This window comes from Aulonocara stuartgranti (assembly GCF_965226115.1).
Source record: "Aulonocara stuartgranti genome assembly, chromosome: 12".
In the NCBI taxonomy this organism is placed as follows: Eukaryota; Metazoa; Chordata; class Actinopteri; order Cichliformes; family Cichlidae; genus Aulonocara; species Aulonocara stuartgranti.
The window spans coordinates 21,396,494-21,415,292 of NC_138948.1; the positions used below are offsets into that span (position 1 = coordinate 21,396,494).

The following is an 18,799-nucleotide window of genomic DNA, read 5'->3' on the forward strand; positions in this document are numbered from 1 at the left end:
CATGCAGGTCCATATGACAGAGAATATGCATGTTCTTTTAGTTTTCATATTTTAATTCATATTTAATTGTGTTGTTTTACTTTAAATTTGTAAAAGGAAAAAGCTGAAAATTTAATTAGTTAAAAGTTGAAATGTGAATAGTAGATTTTTGTATTATATGATTTATTTATTACATTTTATGTGGAGTGAATAAATAAAAGTATATTTACGGTGGCCCCTAGAGACAAAGCACGTACAAACTCCAAAACACGTACGAACTCTGAAGCACGTACAAACTCCAAAACACGTAAAAACTCCGAAGCACATAAAAACTCAAAACACGTACAAAAGACAACAGAAGTGCTCCAGGATGCTGGGCGCAGTGTTGAGCTTTTGTTACCTAGTGGCTACACAAGCCAGCAAGTACCAACGACCGGATTTGGTGTGTGGTAGTAACAGGTAAATGAACATTGTTTTTAAATTATTTGAATATATATGAGTGCCTGTGTATAAATACACAAACAATACACATATGCTTTCATGCTTTCAATTGTGTAATTTAAGTGATCTAGTAGCTCTGCTTTGGAAGTTCAGTTCATGCTAGAAATGTGTTTTGGAGTTTGTACGTGTTTTGTCTCTAGGGGCCACCGCATATATTTATATATAAACATATATAAATAAAACCACTTTTTCTTACGTTAGTAATTCCTTTTGTGCATAATTTTATATTATTGTTAACAATAAATAAATTAAAGCAACAAAACAACCTGAAGAGCCGGTTCGGAGCCGAGAGACCCGGCTCTTTGTAGTGAGCCAAACCGAAAGAGCCGGGTCTCTAAAAAGAGCCGGAAATCCCATCACTACTGGTCAAACTTAAGCTCTCCTTAGTATGGCTGGCTCCGTTTCTCCAACAGCGCACTTACAGGCAGCAGCTGCCCCCCCCCCTCTCGCTCAGTCGCTTAGTGCCTGAGCTCGGATCATACCAATATCAGGGGGGATTCACGCACAGTCGTAAATTCCCACAGTGTGCACTATGTGCTTCGAATATTGTGTGTACTTTTTGTTTTATACAGTTGTCAGCCAGGCATCTAACTATGAAAAAATTACACTCCAAAAGACCCCCACCTTCTGACAAAACAACCCGGGCTTAAGCCCAGTAAGCCACCCTCACGCTCCGCCCCTGCATATATATATATATATATATATATATATATATATATATATATATATATATATATATATATATATATATTCTCCAATATAAGAAAAAAATGCAAACAATAGCAAACTTATTCATTGCAGGTCTGGATAGGCTCCTCCTGACCCATTGGACCCCTGGGCAGTCAGTCCCACTTTCCCCCACACTGCTACTACTCCCCTGCATGTCACTGTGTGTCACCATATAAGTGACTAATTGGGTGCACGCATTATTGGATAAATGAAATCAGAGATACAGCGGAAGGCGAAGCCGCGGTAATGTAAGACCTCCTTCAGGATCGGGACACACCTACCGCATATCTCAGTCTGTCGGTTGTTACTCTGGTGTCCTTGGAACGTTTCCTAGTGCGCTACTACAAATTATGCTGTCCACAATCAAGAGATTAGAAGTAATCTATAACTCTATCAATGACAGCAACACTTTTACTAATGGTGATGTCATTTATGGGGAAGTCAGGCTGGAAGCGGAGAAAGACTTCCAGATAGAGTCCCTGCTCATTAAATTCAAAGGGAAAGCTGAGGTTTTGTGGACCGAGAGGCACGGACAAACCACGCATGTATACCACGCCAAAGACAAATACTTCAGCGTTAGAAGTTACTTCATCCGAGACAAAAACAGCAAAAGTAAGTTTGCTTTTCATTCTGCGCTGCGTGCACGGAGGAGCCTGCTTAAGTTAGAAAAAAACAAACAAAAAACTAAAAAGAACAACCAAAAACTAAATTATTTGTGTTCAGTTTATAGTTTTAAAGAATTTAGCAAACAAATAAATTCAGCTTAAGGACTAAAGTCAACGCAGTGGAAGGAAATGTTAGCATCAGGCGTTGTTTATGTTGGGTGAGCGGAGGGGGAGACTAATTCCTGCTGCACAACAACTGCTCAACCGCCGATCTCTTATGCTGCTGCTCTGTGGCTTCAGCCTAATCTAAATCTGCTTGAACTACTGAACATTTTGAAAGTTATTTTCTGTGTAATGCTGGGCTTACACTTAGGGTTGCCAACTCCCTGAAAAATAAATAAGGGACACCTCGTGGCCAGGGCCGGGCGACCCAGTTGTCTTCACCCTTCCCAGTGTGGTGAATTTTCTAGCTCTTTTTTTTGTGTGTGAAATTATTTTTTTAACCATTTGACTTGAATTTGATTTAAGTAGATGTTTATTCTTTGTGATATGAACACATGTGAAACAAATGATCATTTAGCCATTTATTTTTAGCTCAAAATGACAACATTAACACAGTAAAACAGGTCTCCTTCTTAAACAGAAGCCTGTCATGCTTAACTTTTGAGAATATAAGTAAATCTTTCTTTAAAAGAACTCTGTCCTGCTTAACTTAAAATAATAGAAAACAATAGAAAGAAAAACATTCTTGTAACAGTGCACATTTAGTGCATTTAGTACAATTGGCTTCAGCTGAGGTATTATTTCAGCTTTTCTAATGCTAATCAGCTGCTCCTGTTTGTAAACCCGCTTGTTCCCATGATTACGCATCTTAACTCATCATCATTATTCATCTATGTATTACTTTTATGTATTAGTCATCTATTTGTAATCATCTATCCTTGCAGTTGTTTATTACACAAAATAAATTATATTATCACACTTCTGGCCACATAGCGCTGATATTCACTGCACATGCCCATATTAACTTTTTCCAGCCAGGTGTTTTCCTTTTCCCATTCTTCCCTTTCTCTGAGGGGAACAAACATTGCTGCTCTAATGCTGGGCTCACACTGTGCGGTTTTAGGCCCATTTTGAGCCGATTTTTGAGTGATCTTCATCGTGCATCGTGTAGTATACGTGGGGTAACGAGAAGCGATTAACACCTCACGACCAGCTCCCGATCATCAATCGCTCGTGAGGGTCTCATCACAGCCGCTCACACTGCTCGCGCGCAAACACGTAAACGTTGGTGTAAAAGATGGAGCAGCACGGCTGTGCAGCGTGTGATCTGGACACAAGCGATGGAGGCACAACTTGTAGAACTTTTCAAAGCTCATCCGAGCCTTTTCGATGTGGCATCACAAAATTATCACGACCACAACAACCGTGAAAATAGTTGGATCTACATTGCTGCTCAATCACAGCTGCCTGATCAATGTTTTTCATTTGCAATTTAGCAAAGTTGATGGCGGTGGTGTGTGTCTGTGTGAGTGAAAGACAGAGAGGGAGAGCGAGCGACAGATTTTCTGTTATAACCTTCATTTTATGGAGGCACAGTGTGAGCACTCAGGTCGCATCAGAGCATCGGGCGGTATAGTGTGAGACCCTGCATCGTGACCTATGAACTTCTAACCCCTGCGAGTCAATCATACAGTTTGAGCAGGAGCTGAATCGCGCGACTGAAAAAATCGCACAGTGTAAGCCCAGCATAACATGCAGCAAAGTTTCTTCCTGTAGAAATGAATTTTCAGCCCATCGCTGCTGTTCGTCAGTGATTATACCAGTCAGAACACATATACAACTAAAGCACCAGATCACCAGTTTTTACATGGATTCTGTACTAACAGTGAAAATATGATTAATCAAATCGAAGTAAAAGATTAGAGTTAAAATGATGATTCAGAGCATGATTTGCCTGCATTTCTCAGTGTAAACTTCTAAATTGAGAGTTTTAGTTTTAGACATTTTAATCCATCTCTTACTATATAACTCAAGAAATTAACAGACACTCAGAGATTACAATCATGATTTTCAGGTTTTTGCCCAGCCTAAAATAACACAGTAAGGTTGACAGATTGCGTTGCTTTCTGCTTGATTTTTCTCTTCAGAGGACGACAGACAGACACTAGTGACCGACAACTTACAAACATGTGAGTATTTGACCGTCCTCTCTCAGCCTGTAGTGGTGCTTGATTGTGTTTTTACTGAAATATATTTGTGTGCTGTCTGTGTTTGAGCTTTTATTTCATTCAGCTATAGCTTGAGTCACTTGTTGAATGCTGAGACTGCACGTCCGGTGTTGTGTTCACGCTGTCAGTCTGTCACTTTTACACCTTCTGTTGTGTCATCTTCTGCAAAGCTGGATTAAATAACTCTGGCAGATGTCAGGCTGTCTGTTCATTGAAACATGGGCAAACTCTTTGTGCTAAATAAACTCCAGTTAATATGAAAAATAAATGGCCATATCTTTATCTGGTATATAATTGTAATATTTTCAACACACTGAAACTTCATGTCTTGTCATTGTGGCTCGTAAATGCAATCCTGCTGCAGGATTACACTTAGAGTCGCAGTGTAGTGAGAGCCAGAGTGCTTTTTAATCACTGATGTCTAATTACAAGCATAAAAAACCCTAAACACATTAGCTAAGTGATGCAAACATGCGTTTTTGTTCCCTCAGACATCCGTTGAGCTTGAGGAGTTTTTTGTTCTTTTCCAGCTCTTGTGTTTGTAATCCCTAAATATTTGACTTAAACAGGAAGCCAAATCAAACTCACCCCAGCATCCCTTTACAACGGCCTGCTTCGTAATTGTAGGAGTTGTAACTTAAACACACATCTGAACAATTCTTCTTAAATTTGTATTTATCTTTTACATTTTTTTTTACTATTTGTTTTTTTTTCTTTTTTTTTTTTTAGACAGCAGCGTTGTTGCCCCAGGAATCCATGTCTACCCATTCAGCTTTCAGTTCCCCTTCCAGTAAGAAACATTTCTTTAAATGGTTGCAGTGTTAGTAAGAACAAACAGACAACCTCGTGTTTTGTTACTGCTGTGGTTCCAGAAAAGTAAGTGAACACACTGAGGTTGTGTATACATTAAAGCAACATTGTCAAAGGAGCTTGCAAAGAAAAGCGTCTGGACTTCTTTAAGTTGCTTCAAGACGTTTCACCTCTCATCCGAGAAGCTTCTTCAGTTCTAAGGTCAAATGGTGGAGAGTCCCAGATATAAACCTAGTGGGAGTGACCCCCCACAGAGGGACAAAAGGACCCCCTGATGATCCTCTAATCGCCTGGGCCAAGGTGGGAAACTGGGCGTGGGTCCCAATCAGCCAGAGTTTCGGGTGTGTTCATTTTGAAACCTTGCCCCACCTTATCATGCGAATTCCTGAGGTCAGATGGCCCAGGATGTGAGTGGGCGTTAAGGCGTCTGGGAAGGGATCTCAAAACTGGATTATAGATGGCAGAGAGTTGGTGTCGTAAACCCCCGCCTCTGTTCAAAGATGGTCGCTCACAGTGGACATAGATGGCTTCTTTCACTCCTCTTTCAAACCATCTGTCCTCTCTGTCCAAAATGTGAACATTGGCATCCTCGAAAGAGTGTCCTTTATCCTTAAGATGCAGATGGACTGCTGAGTCTTGTCCTGTGGAGGTGGCTCTTCTGTGTTGTGCCATGCGCTTGTGAAGTGGCTGTTTGGTCTCTCCAATGTAGAGGTCTGAGCATTCCTCGCTGCACTGTACAGCATACACCACATTGTTAAGTTTGTGTTTTGGCGTTTTGTCTTTCGGGTGAACCAGTTTCTGTCTGAGCGTGTTGCTGGGTCTGAAATGCACCGGGATGTCATGCTTGGAGAAAACTCTCCTGAGTTTCTCTGATACACCGGCTACATAGGGGATGACAATGTTGTTGCGTCTGTCCTTCTTATCCTCCCTCGCTGGTGTCTGGTCTTCTTTTCTGTGCCTCTTTGCTGACTTTAGGGGGTCCAGGGGGTCCTTTTGTCCCTCTGTGGGGGGTCACTCCCACTAGGTTTATATCTGGGACTCTCCACCATTTGACCTTAGAACTGAAGAAGCTTCTCGGATGAGAGGTGAAACGTCTTCAAGCAACTTAAAGAAGTCCAGACGCTTTTCTTTGCAAGCTCCTTTGACTACGATGACCTGGATGACTGAGAACCTTCACAGACATTAAAGCAACATTAATATACTGAAGTTTTAGATACGTACATGTATGAATGTGGGCAGATAACCACCAGTAATTTTATCATTAATTGATTCGTGACTTGGTGAATGTATCAAGTCTGAATTCTGAGCTTGAGTTGATTCAGATATTTGAACACTCACGGGTCCATAACTCCCTAAACATTCACGGCACAGCTGTAAATCCAAGGATTCGCCTGATTTCACCACCAGCTGGAATGTCGCTGGCAGTGCATAAAGGGAGTGTTCTAAAACATGTAAAAAGTGTCAGCATAGCATTAGCTTGAGCCAGTTGTGTTTGCAAACTGGAAGAACATCAGAACATATTTTATTTATTTAGTGCTGAAAAACCGTTAATCCCAAAGGGCTTCACTCGTAATTGTTCTGTTTATGGCTGCTGTATTGTTTATTTTGATATAAAACATTTTATTAAGTCATTTAGAAAATGTGAAAAGCTGTGTGTATTTTACAAGAAAGTGATCAACTCATCGCAGTTCTGTGGGCTTTGGTGTTTGTTCAATAGGGATTTACCCTCCTCCTTCAAAGGTGCTGATGGTAAAATTGTGTACTCGCTGGAAGCCGTGCTGAGCAGATCAATGAGGATGAACACGAAACGTTCAACTATGGTCAACTTTGTGTCAACGACAAATGTGAACAGTATATCTTGGTTACAGGTATGTGTGTTATCTCATTTGCAGTCATTCCAACAAAGTTGGCACAACCACAGAACAAACAAACAAAAAACAAGGGGTGAGTGGGCGGCAATAACCTGTTTAGACCTGCTTGGACATGTATTGAGCAACTTGTTTCAGTATTTGCATTCAGAGTGCTCACCTTGTGAAAACACTGGTTTTAAAGGCACCAAACATAGTCTTACTGGAAAGGGCCACTGGCTTAGCTTTGAGATCAATGTGGCTGAAGTCTATTAAAGTTAATATATCTCTGCTTTTGGGAGAATTTAAGTGCATTTGTGCTAGAGCAGGGCGATATGACCAAAAATATTTATCACGATATACATTTGAAAATTTGCAATAACGATAAAACTGACGATATAATTGACACTAGACAAAATACTTTACAACTCCACAACTTTATTAGTGCAAAATAAACAAACAAACATTAATTTATTCTCACTTGAACAAGCAACTGTTTGTTATGTGTTTTAAAGTTATATAAAAATTTAACAGTGCAAATACAAATTCCTTGCTGACAGTTTAACCAAAAGGCATTTCCAGTGGAAACTGGCCGACATATCCTCAGCATAACCGTGTATAATATCCACAAAACCTAAAAAGAGATTATACACAATACAGTAATATTATGTTGAAGCGCAGTACGTATCACTCCGCGAGGCTCCTGCCTACGATAGCCGTAATGCTCCGACAATCCATCAAGCGATGCGGGTTCGTAGCTTAGCAAAGTCGTACTAAAACATTTGACAGATTTTCGAGCGCCGTGTACGACATAAAATCGTTTCGAGGTCAGTAAACACAACCAGAATTCATACATAAGACCCACTGGATTATAAGGGGTACTGTCGATTTTCAGAAAAATCAAAGAATTGATTTTAAGTGTGCCGTATTTTCCAAAAAACACGGTAATAACGACGGCCCGCTAGCATGCCCTACCAAAAATAGTGTTTTGTTGAGTATCTGACGGACGAAAGCTAAACCAGTTCCACACCACTGAAGTTGCAGCATTTTTACAAACCAATTCTGGTTCATCCGTTTCATTCAACGATCCGCTTTCACCCTTCTCATTCTGCGTCGGCGCCGTATGCGTATGAAAACAAAGGCACTGCGCATGCGTCTTTTACCCATATTTTATCGCGATATTTAATTTTCTTATCGTTGCCCAACATTATACCGGTATTACCGTGAACAGTATGATATGGCCCAGCCCTAATTTGTGCTACATTCTTGTTTTTCTTTCAGACACCGCTGCATGACTCTAAGGATAAGAAAATGAACATTTTTACCTCAGGAAGTGTAGCCATGGATGTTAATCTTGAAAAAATGGGCTTCCGACAAGGTGAGAGGCCTGCAGGTGATACTGACATGTATTTGTTTAAAGAAAAGGTCAGGTTTGACTTTTCCGCTCGGTATTGCAGGAGAAGGATTAAAAGTTGTGGCCTTCATTAAGAACAGTTCATCTCGTGAGATCAAGCCCAAGTACTGTTTGTACAGAAAGCACAGTTTCTTTGCAAGAGGGAAGAGAAGGGTCCATACTAAAGACCTCTTGAAAGAGGTGGGAGACGCCATCCCTCCATCTGCAGAAGAAGCCGTCACAAGGGTCATCACCATTCCCCGTGACGTGGAGCCCTCGATCCTCAACTGCAACATCATCAAAGCTGAGCACAGACTCAGGGTAAGCAGGTTGAAAAATGTTTGCTGGAAACACCAGTAAATCTTAAAACTGTATTAATCGTTTCAATACAAGTTAGTTATTCCACAATACTGTCCAAAATTATTGATCCACAAAAGGATTTCTTTAAGTAGTCTTCAGAAATAGCTTTTTATTTTTTTATTTTAAGCTCTTCTTTGGAGGTCGGCTTCCTTTTCTTCTGTTCTCCATTAACATGATTCCACACTGCTTTTGTAATGTTGAAGTTCAGGCTCCAGGTAGGCCAATCCATACTAATGGCGTTGTTTGTGATCAAATGAAAAATGAAGCAATCCAATCAGGAAGCCAAGGAGGTACAGGACTTTTTCCTCTTTCTGTCTTTGTTTGCATCAATATAATCTTGCTTCCCTGTTTAGTTGTGCCTCTCTTCCCGTTTTATTTTGGTTATTATTTCTCTCTGTGTCCTCTGTGGGTTTTACTTCCTTTGTCTCATTATTTGGTTTCAGCTGTACTTCTGCCCTCATCACATTCTGTCTGCCAGTCTGTAACTTGAACTGCTTTATTGTCACACTGGAGATCAGTCACCAGATCAGCTAACAGCCCAGATCTAAGTTGTGCTAACTTAAAATGGTTCAAGAAGGAATGCTCTGTTCCTCGAAAGAAAATGCATTTCATTTTACTTTGGTGAGAACTTGTTAACTTGTTTTTTGAAATTCTGTAGTAGAAATGCACACATTAAACAAAAAGGAAAAAAGATAGAATGTAAATTTAAATGGAAAACTGGTTCTTTGCTACGCTCTTTTTTTTTTTTTTTCTTTTTTTTTCCCCTGGTGTGAGTAGGCACTGGTTCATTCCTTGAGTTACCTAGCTTTCCTTTTCATGCATTAATTATTCATAGCTCAGTGTTAAGCATTTCAGCAAACAAAAAACATTCATCCTTTATTCCTCTTAAAAGGATTCAACTAAAAATGAATGGGGGGGAAAAAAAGACAGCCAGCATCAAAAAAAAGGAAACTGAAAGACTTTAAGAAAACCTGACAAACTATTTCTCAAGACCACTTTAGAAATTACAAGAAAGGAACCGGTGGGTGGTTCAAGACTTTTGCACATTATTGCATGTAAACTCCAAACCAAAAGTTCATTTGAGGGGCTTTACTGCTAAAATCCTAGCAAAGAATATAGAAAAGATCTGTAATGTAACTGATCACATCAATGTTGATGTGATCAGAAAAAATAAGCAAGATGGTATGAATGTTGTGAGCAATAGCGCAGCAGAGCGCTATTTGAAGCTCTCTGTCGGTTCTTTATTTTATGCAATGAAAGACTTTTGTGTAAAGCTGCTGAAAGCGTTTGAACACAATTGTCACGCTTTGTTCATTTGTTTGAGGAAAGTGTTTGCTTTGCACGCATGTGAACACAGTATTGTATAGAGCATAGTGGAAAACTGTTGGCACATAGGTTGTCTTTATAGAGCAAAGCTCCAGTGTCTGCCATGGTTTATTGACTCATTTTACTGAAAAGCAATAATGTAAACAAAAGACTTATGTGACATAAGAACCTACTAGTAGTAACTGAGGACAGCAGTTATATTTGTGTTAATGGGTAACATCTGCAGCTCAAAACCAACATAACCTGTGTGAAAGGGTTGAGCTACAAAATGATCAAACTTTTAATTAATACTAAAATAAGCATAAGCTGAGATACATGAAGTCCGTAACCAAAGAAAAGGCTGATAGATTTTACCTGTTGAACATGTTCTTAAAAACAGAGGATTGGTTCAATTCTGCAAATATTGAGTAACTTTAAACAATCTAACGTGTTTTACAGGTGTACCTTGACGTAAAATATGCTTCAGATCCAGAGATCAAGTTTCCTGTAGCCATCCTGCCAGCCTTCCAGGCCTATCCTGCAGTGCCACCACACTATCCCGCTGCTGCTGCTACCCCCTTTGGATTCAACCCGAACCCGAACCCTCCAGTGTGGGGTTTTGAGCCACAACAACCAATAGCAGCTCCCCAACCGTCAGATCCCCCTCCTCCTTATGGAGCATATGCAATGTACCCTCCATTGCCAGATTTTGAGAATAAATCCTAGCAACAGGTCTGACCAGATGTTTTGCCAGGAAATGGTGTGAAAACACCGAGAAGCATACTGTGGTCATTAAGAGCCACTCTAGTGTTCACCAAGCACTTCTGTGGCTATAGACTATACCAAATCCCTATAGTGTGTTTTACTGCCTCATATAGGAGTATCCGCTCCTGATTGTTTCTTTTTTATTTAACACTTGATATCTTAAGTGCCTGCGTGTTACAGACAGACGACTGAATAAAAGGGACAAAATGTAAAACATTGCATTTATCACAGGAACAAGTAATGCTGTTTGACTGGTTTGTTTTACACCTAAAAGCCTTTCTGAAAAGTAAAGAGAAAAATATTTTCCATTCACTGGTTAACAACATTACAACATCAAGTTGGTGTTGGGTGGATTAAATCTTTGAAATGAAGTTTTGTATGATAATAAACTTTTTTTTAAGGCAATAAACTTCTTTGGTTTTTGGATTTATTTACTTATTTTTGGTTTGTTTTTTGTGGCGTAACACAAAACATGAAGCTGACATAACTAGACATCTTTTACTTTGAGTTAATTGCTTTCAATTTATGGGTCCATCAAAATATTGACTGCAACATTTTTCTTCCTGGTATTTTTTTAGGTTTTGCCAGTGTTTCCAGATTAATTTTGACTATTTAGACAGTTGACAATTTCTGGTAAGATGGGTCATTAACACTAACTTACCTAGCATGTGTTTCCTCAGGAAAAGTTGATACCTTTCTTTTTGTATTATTTCTTAACCTACTGTGAATATTATAGTGATGTTAGTGACAATAACAAAGAAGAATTTTTAAATGTTCTTTGTGGAACTTCCCCTAAATTTATGCTATCAAAATATATGAAAAGATGTCTCCTAAGCCTTGGTAATCTCCCCCCCCAAAAGGCCCTTTTGTCATCTCTCTGAAAAAGGGGGTCTATTGTTAAGGTTACTTCTCATCACTTCTGCTTAGGATTTCAAAGGGTTAAACATGGCATGTAATGGGCATCAAGTGGAAGATTTACTGTAGGTGTGGTGAAATATATCATGTGATGCAGCCAGCATGTGGCAGTCACACCTACAATAAAAAATAAATAAAGAGAAACAAGGTGGTATTTTTCACTGCCCCAATATGTGGTTGTGAAGAGAACATGCTGGTTATCCAGAGAGTGTGTGTGTCTTGACTGTCTCAAATCATTCATAATGTAATCTCATGTTAAACTCCGTCGAGTTTCCATAGCTGAAAATCTTTTAGTGCTACTGCTTTGAGAGGGTGTGTGATACAAGAAAAACTGGTTTCACCACAACATTTGCATACTTGAAAGCAGATATAACCGGCAGAGAGTGGCTGTGCTGGGCACAACTGGCTTGAGTTTTCTCTTGGTTTTTGCAACAGATTTTTGTTTTCCCCCACTTTTTGTCATCAATTGAAAATGACCATTAAAAAATTCTCAATCGAATACGATGCCATCAACAGCAAAAACACCTTCACGAATGGAGATATGATTAATGGAAGAATTATTGTGGAGGTGTCTGGTGAAACCAAAATCCAATCGCTGATTTTTAGAGGACAAGGAAGAGCGAAGGTATGCTGGAGTGAGCATTACGGACAAGATCAAACCCACGTTTACTGGGCTACTGAGAAATATTATGACATCAAACAAGATATCTTGAGAGAATCAAGACACGATGGTGATGTATTGAATTAACACAGTTGCTGACATGTGATACACTGTTCCTTGTTTAACAGACTGTTCAAAACAACACCTACTTCTTTTCCAGGCACTGAAGTCATTGGAAAAGGAAGACACGTGTATCCTTTTTCGTTCAGGATTCCTGATGGGTACCTCTTCTTGTCTTAATCAGAGGTTTAGATTCCCATTCTGCTTCTTTGTGGGTCATTTGAATGTTTTTGTATTGTATTTTACAGAATACTGCCATCAACCTATAAAGGAGCCCATGGAAAAATTGTTCATAAGGTGAAAGCAGAGCTGAAACAATCAATGAAGATTACAAAAAAAACTAAGGCCCACTTCACTTTTGTGTCCAAGACACACATGGGTATTCCTGGACTTCTGGTAAGAAATCATTAATCCTAAAAAGCAACGATTAAATTTCATAACTGATAGTGTTCAGGCAGACGAGATCATTACCTTAAAGCACATTTATAATGTGGGGGTCTGCTTTTTAGGAACCTCAGTATACTTGTAAGGATAAATCTGTTTTGGGCTCTGGAAAGGTTTCAGTAGATGTCCATACCACTCAGATGGGATACATGCAAGGTAATTATCTTTACTTGGCTTACTGCCTTTCAGTATTCAGTTTCTGCCCTCTCCCTTATTTTTATTTTTATTTTTTTGGAAAGTGACTATAAGTTTGGTTGAGTCAAGAGCATTTTACTCCTTAGACTCCTTCCCTAAGGAAGCATCATTTAAAAATACTGCTTTATTTCATCCCAGCTCTCAGCTACTTAAAGTGCTTGTAAACAGGAAACCAGTGTGCATGATTCAGTGAGGGGTGTTTCTGTGGAACTGATCCTTTGATTATTGAAAGGAAGTTATAGCTGATTGAGTACTAAGCTAAAAGTTGTTGTTGTAGTTTTGTTTTTATAGAATAGAATAGAATAGAATAGAATAGCCTTTATTGTCATTGTACAGAGTACAACGAAATTGGAGTGCCACTCCCTTGGTGCAAGTTTCAATAATAAATATAAATGTAAAATATAAAAGGTACAAAAAAAACAATCGTAAGTACTCAAACAATAGTATGTACAATATATACAGGATAGCAGCATTAATATAATGAGAGTATGAATAGCAGCATAATATAATGACAGTGACGGTATGGAATAGGTTCAATTGTTTTTGTGCTTATTTACTACGGTGATAGCTCTGGGAAAGAAGCTATCCCTGAATCTGTTTGTCCTGGTTTTATGTGACCTGTACCGTCGGCCTGACGGTAATAGTTCAAACAGTTGGTTGCTGGGGTGAGAGTGGTCCTTGATGATATTGCCAGCTCTGCTGAGGTACCGAGAGTTTGCAATGACCTCCAGGCTGGGCAGAGAGCAGCCAGTGATCTTCTGGGCTGTGTTGATGACCCTCTGCAGTACTTTCCTGTCTGCAGCTGAGCACCCTGCATACCATGTTGTTATGCCGTACGTTAGGATGCTCTCTATGGTGGCTCTGTAAAATGTCACCGGCAGCCTCTCCTCCAGGTTGTTCCTCCTGAGCACTCTCAGAAAGTGGAGACGCTGCTGGGCCTTTTTAACCACCGCTGTAGTATTTGCAGTCCAGGAGAGGTCATCAGAGATCTGCACGCCCAGAAACCTCATGGAGTGTACCCTCTCCACACAGCTCCCGTGAATGTAAAGTGGGGCCGGGTCTGCTCTGCCCTTCCTGAAGTCCAAGATAAGTACTTTAGTTTTCGTGGTGTTCAGTTGGAGGTTGTTAACTGAACACCACTCAGTCAGTCTGTTGACCTCATCTCTGTAGTCCGACTCATCCCCCCTTGAGATGAGTCCAACCACTGTGGTGTCATCCGCGAACTTTATGATGGTGTTTGAGAGATGGGTAGGGGAGCAGTCGGATGTGTAGAGCGTAAACAGGAGGGGACTCAAAACACATCCTTGTGGAGACCCGGTGCTGAGTGTGATGGTGCTGGACCGGTGGGGGCCGAGTCTGACACACTGTGGTCTATTTGTCAGGAAGTCCTTGATCCAGAGGCAGATGGGGGTGGAGAGTCCCAGGTGAGACAGTTTCTGGACCAGGATCTCCGGGATGATATGATTGAATGCTGAGCTGAAGTCCAGAAAGAGCATTCTCACATAGCTTCCTCGGTGCTCCAGGTGACTCAGCGCAGTGTGGAGCGCTATGGTGATAGCGTCCTCGGTGGAACGATTTGTCCTGTAGGCAAATTGGTGGGGGTCCAGAGTGGGAGGCAGACCGGCCCTGATGTGCTGACAGACCAGTCTCTCAAAGCACTTCATCACTACAGGCGTAAGTGCAACAGGCCTGTAGTTATTTGGGCTGGCCACAGCTGTCTTCTTGGCGATGGGGATGATGGTGGAGGTTTTGAGGCAGGGCGGGACGGTGTTTGATGACAAGGAAAGGTTGAAGATTTTAGTGAAGACTCCGGTCAGTTCGTCAGCACATGCTCTGAGAACCTTTCCATGTATTCCATCAGGACCTGCCGCCTTCCTGGGATTCACTGACCTTAGAACACACCTCACTTGGTGCTCCCTAAGTGTTAGTGTGCCAGTGCTGGGGGCGGGTGGAAGTGGTGTGGCAGCTGAGGGCTTGGTCGTCTCAAAGCGGGCGAAGAAACGGTTTAGATCCTCAGCCAGTGAGGCATCAGTCCTAGATGTTGCCTGGTTATTGCTTCTGTAGTTGGTAATGTGATTGATCCCCTGCCACATTTTTCTGGGGTCGTTGTCAGCAAAGTGATCTTCAATCCTCCTCCTATAGGCAGCCTTAGCTTTCCTGATGCCTCTACTCAGGTCTGCCCTGGCCGCCCTATACGCAGCCCTGTCCCCTGACTTGAAGGCAGTGTTGCGGCTTTTTAGGAGGGATTGCACTTCGCTATTCATCCAGGGTTTTTGATTTGGAAACACCCTGACCCTTTTGTTGACGGTGACATTGTCAACACAGTTCCTGATGTACGAGAGTACAGTGTCCGTGTACTCCTGGAGGTTGTGGCTGGAGAATAAATCCCATACAGTTGTTGAGAAGCAGTCCTGCAGTTGAGAAAGGGCTCCTTCAGGCCAGGTTTTTATTGTCTTTGTCTGGGGCTTTGTTTTTCTCAGCAGGGGGGTGTAGGTGGGGGTGAGGGACATGCAGAGGTGGTCAGATCCAGCCAGGTGGGGGAGGGGTGTCGCTCTGAAAGCATGCCTGATGTTTGAATAGACATGGTCCAAAGTGTGTTCTCCTCTCGTAGCAAAGTCCACAAACTGGACAAATTTAGGAAGCACAGTCTTTAGGCACGCTTTGTTAAAGTCGCCGGCGACAATAAAAACCCCATCGGGGTGGGCAAGCTGTTGTTTGTTTATGGTGTTGAGCAAGAGGCTGAGAGCCGTGCTAACGTTAGCATCCGGCGGTATATAAACAGCTATCACAATAACTACTGTAAACTCCCTCGGGATGTAAAAAGGTCTGCACGAGACTGCCAGAACCTCCAAATCAGGAGAACAGTGTGTGTGAATGATCCTGCTGTTACAACACCACTCGTTATGCACGTAAACACATAGCCCCCCTCCTCTGCTTTTACCTGAGTTGCTGTTTCTGTCATGCCGGTGTAGCGTGCGGCCTGCTAACTCGACTGCAGCGTCGGGAATCAGCGGGTGAAGCCACGTCTCCGTAATAAGAATAATGCTGCAGTTACGTGCAAAGCTTGTGTTGGCTATCTGTAGCTCCAATTCGTCAAGTTTGTGGGTGATGGATCTGGCGTTCGATAGGAAAAGGCTCGGAAGTGCTGGCCGGTGTGGATGTTTGCGTAGCCTAGCGTCTGAGCCCGACCGGCATCCCCTCTTCTGCTTTCTTTCCCTCCGTCGCCTTCTACGCTTGCTGGGCGGGCAGACCATCCACGGTGACCCTGGCGGTCTCGCTATCTCCACCAGGATGTTGTGTGTTCGCTGATAGTCGCCAGAAACAGACAAACTATATTTAAAACCTAGGTCAATTAGGTTCTGGCGACTGTAAGAGATGGCGGCGTTGCAAACATTCAAAAATATCCACATTAAAAGTACGAACCGAGCTATATGATGCTGACGTGCTGTTTTTGGCAACATCTAGGGGGGTACATTTGGCAAGCTAAATTATCAACCACTGTACACTAGACTTACAAGGAAGGTAAAGACAAAAAGTTGAAAAGTCCAATAATCATTTAAGATAGAAAAAAGGTTGCATTTGGCGCCTTTTGTGCCAGGAACATTAAGTCATGTAAGAATAAAACTCTCCAGACTCTTTTGTGCCTTATTTTGTGTCATATGAATTTGGAGGAAAATGGCATAATGGCTGTGTTACACTGAGATGGATTTTGTTTTATATAGTTTCATGTTGTTGCTTTTTTGGGAGGATGACTCTTGATGGTATATGCCCAGATAATTTGGCCTCTGGATCACCCGACTTTAGCCAACTGCATAAAAGCATCCTGAACTCCTGTAGAGAGATATTATGTAGATGTCAGGAAATGTCTTTCTATGCTTGGCAGTGATTTATACAGGATAACTTTCTGTACTTTACAGGCGAAGCTCTCGTGGTCACAGTTGAAATCAACAACGACTCGAGTCGCACAGTGAAGCCCAAATTCATACTGTATCAGAAACACAGTTTCTTTGCCCAGGGCCACAGGACAGTTTACACACACGACATCCTTAAGGATAAGGCTGAGGCTGTTGAAGCATCTTCTGGCAGAAAAACCGTGACCAAGGTGATCACCATCCCTGGAGACCTACCCCCCTCCATCTTGAACAGCCACATCATCAACCTGGAGTACAGGCTGAAGGTAAACAACTTGTAGAGCTGTCCTTTTGTTTGTGTACTTGAGTACTGTTTAAGTAATATAACTAATGGTAGGAAGCTTGTCTTTGTTTCTGTATATGCCATTTAAAAGGTTTTATTTGGGCTGCTAGTTGGTTAGTGGCACCTCTTTTCTGTCACAGGTGACTGTAACAAATCATTTTTATGGAAAACTGTTAAACTGCTTTTCTCCTTCCTCATTTTAACGTTCACAAAAGGAAATAAAATAAAGGATGTAAGTACTCAGAGGAACTAATGGAAGAAAACAAAGATTGAGAAGCTTGGATTAAAGCATGAGAGCCCTCTAGTGACAAAACATGGCAACAACAAAGCCCTGCTGAAATCAATAATTCCTAAACAAAAAAATCTTAAACAATTCTGTTTGTGTGTTATTTTGTTTGCACAGGTCCAACTGAATATCAAATGTTCTATTGATCCAAAGCTCAAACTTCCTATAGTTATCATGCCTGCGGTGGTGAAACAACCACATCCTTCTGCTGGCATTGGATTTGACACTTTTAGGAACCCAGAAAAAACATCCTGGGGAACTACACCCCAGCAAACACCACCCCAACTTGCAGATCTTCCACCTCACTACGGAGCACATGCGATGTACCCCACTACCACTCTTGATGATTATAAGACTGCACTTTGAAAATCTCCCTTGAGAGAGAACATTTAAGCCTTAAACACAGACTTGACACAAATGATTGAATACATTCAGAAAAGCAGACTGGTGTGCTGTTAAAGCTACCAAGCACCTATTGTTTGTTCCTTCATACCCCAAACTGTGAAGATGACATCAATTGAGGCAATAAATCAGAAAATGCTGGTTTTCATATTAGCAGTTGTTATCTTCTAACTCCTAACAGATTTTAATTTACTTTCCTATTTAAACTGTAAGATTGTATACATTTAATATCTGTGTAAATAATATATTTACAAGAGTTTGTCAGATTTGTATTGTTGATTGTCATTTATGCTTAGAAATATCTACTCATATATGCTTAGAGTTTTATAATCAATGTCATGTTGGTAGAGGTTTGATCCTTAGTAGTCTGTGGAGACTCTGTGCGCCTCCCAGAGCACTCTGTAGCACAAAGAACTTTGCCTACTTGTGTCTTGCTTTTGCTGTGTAGTAAATTGTCTTGAACGTTCCAGCAAATAGGTTTAAGCTGTGTTACTATATTTTTCTAATAAAACATCATATTTGAAATGCAAAACTAACATCTTGTGTTTGTGGCTGGTGATTCCAGTTTAATGTGAACCCTTATATTCTACTCATCATATGACACATCCTAATGTAATGCTTCTTCTAAAACCTTAGAGTCCATTTGGGCAATTTGGACACGACAACCATTAACTGATGTATAAAAGTATGTGCTCCAAGGTTCACGTTGGGGCCTATGGGGTCAGGAGTAAATTTGATATAGTCACTGTCTTTGGCAAATAAATTCAATTTAACACCATTTACCATTTACTGTTTGTACAGAAAGCACAGTTTCTTTGCAAGAAGAGAAGGGTCCATACTAAAGACCTCTTGAAAGAGGTGGGAGACGCCATCCCTCCATCTGCAGAAGAAACTGTCACAAGGGTCATCACCATTCCCCGTGATGTGGAGCCCTCAATCTTCAACTGCAACATCATCAAAGCTGAGCACAGACTCAGGGTAAGCAGCTTGAAAAATGTTTGCTAGAAACTGCAGTGAGTCTTAAAACTGTATTAGTTGGTTATTCCACCTTACTGTCCAAAATTATTGACTAGGGCTGGGTATCGTCACTGATTTCTAGAATCTATTCGATTCCAAT

At 41.1% G+C, this 18,799-nt stretch overlaps 2 protein-coding genes across 2 annotated transcripts; both read left to right on the top strand.

Annotated features, from left to right (window-relative positions):
* The first annotated feature begins 1,281 nt into the window (after positions 1-1,281).
* On the top strand, positions 1,282-10,939 carry LOC309718950 (arrestin domain-containing protein 3-like). Its single transcript, XM_082554642.1, has 7 exons — positions 1,282-1,821; positions 3,965-4,006; positions 4,775-4,835; positions 6,573-6,723; positions 7,984-8,080; positions 8,160-8,416; positions 10,220-10,939. Exons 1-7 carry the CDS (start codon positions 1,560-1,562, stop codon positions 10,484-10,486), a joined length of 1,137 nt encoding a protein of 378 aa, XP_082410768.1. The 5' UTR covers positions 1,282-1,559; the 3' UTR covers positions 10,487-10,939.
* Positions 10,940-11,785: 846 nt separating this feature from the next.
* LOC309719366 (arrestin domain-containing protein 3-like) lies at positions 11,786-18,218 on the top strand. Its single transcript, XM_082555433.1, has 6 exons — positions 11,786-12,171; positions 12,262-12,322; positions 12,410-12,557; positions 12,671-12,761; positions 16,718-16,977; positions 17,398-18,218. Exons 1-6 carry the CDS (start codon positions 11,913-11,915, stop codon positions 17,644-17,646), a joined length of 1,068 nt encoding a protein of 355 aa, XP_082411559.1. The 5' UTR covers positions 11,786-11,912; the 3' UTR covers positions 17,647-18,218.
* The last annotated feature ends 581 nt before the right edge of the window (positions 18,219-18,799 follow it).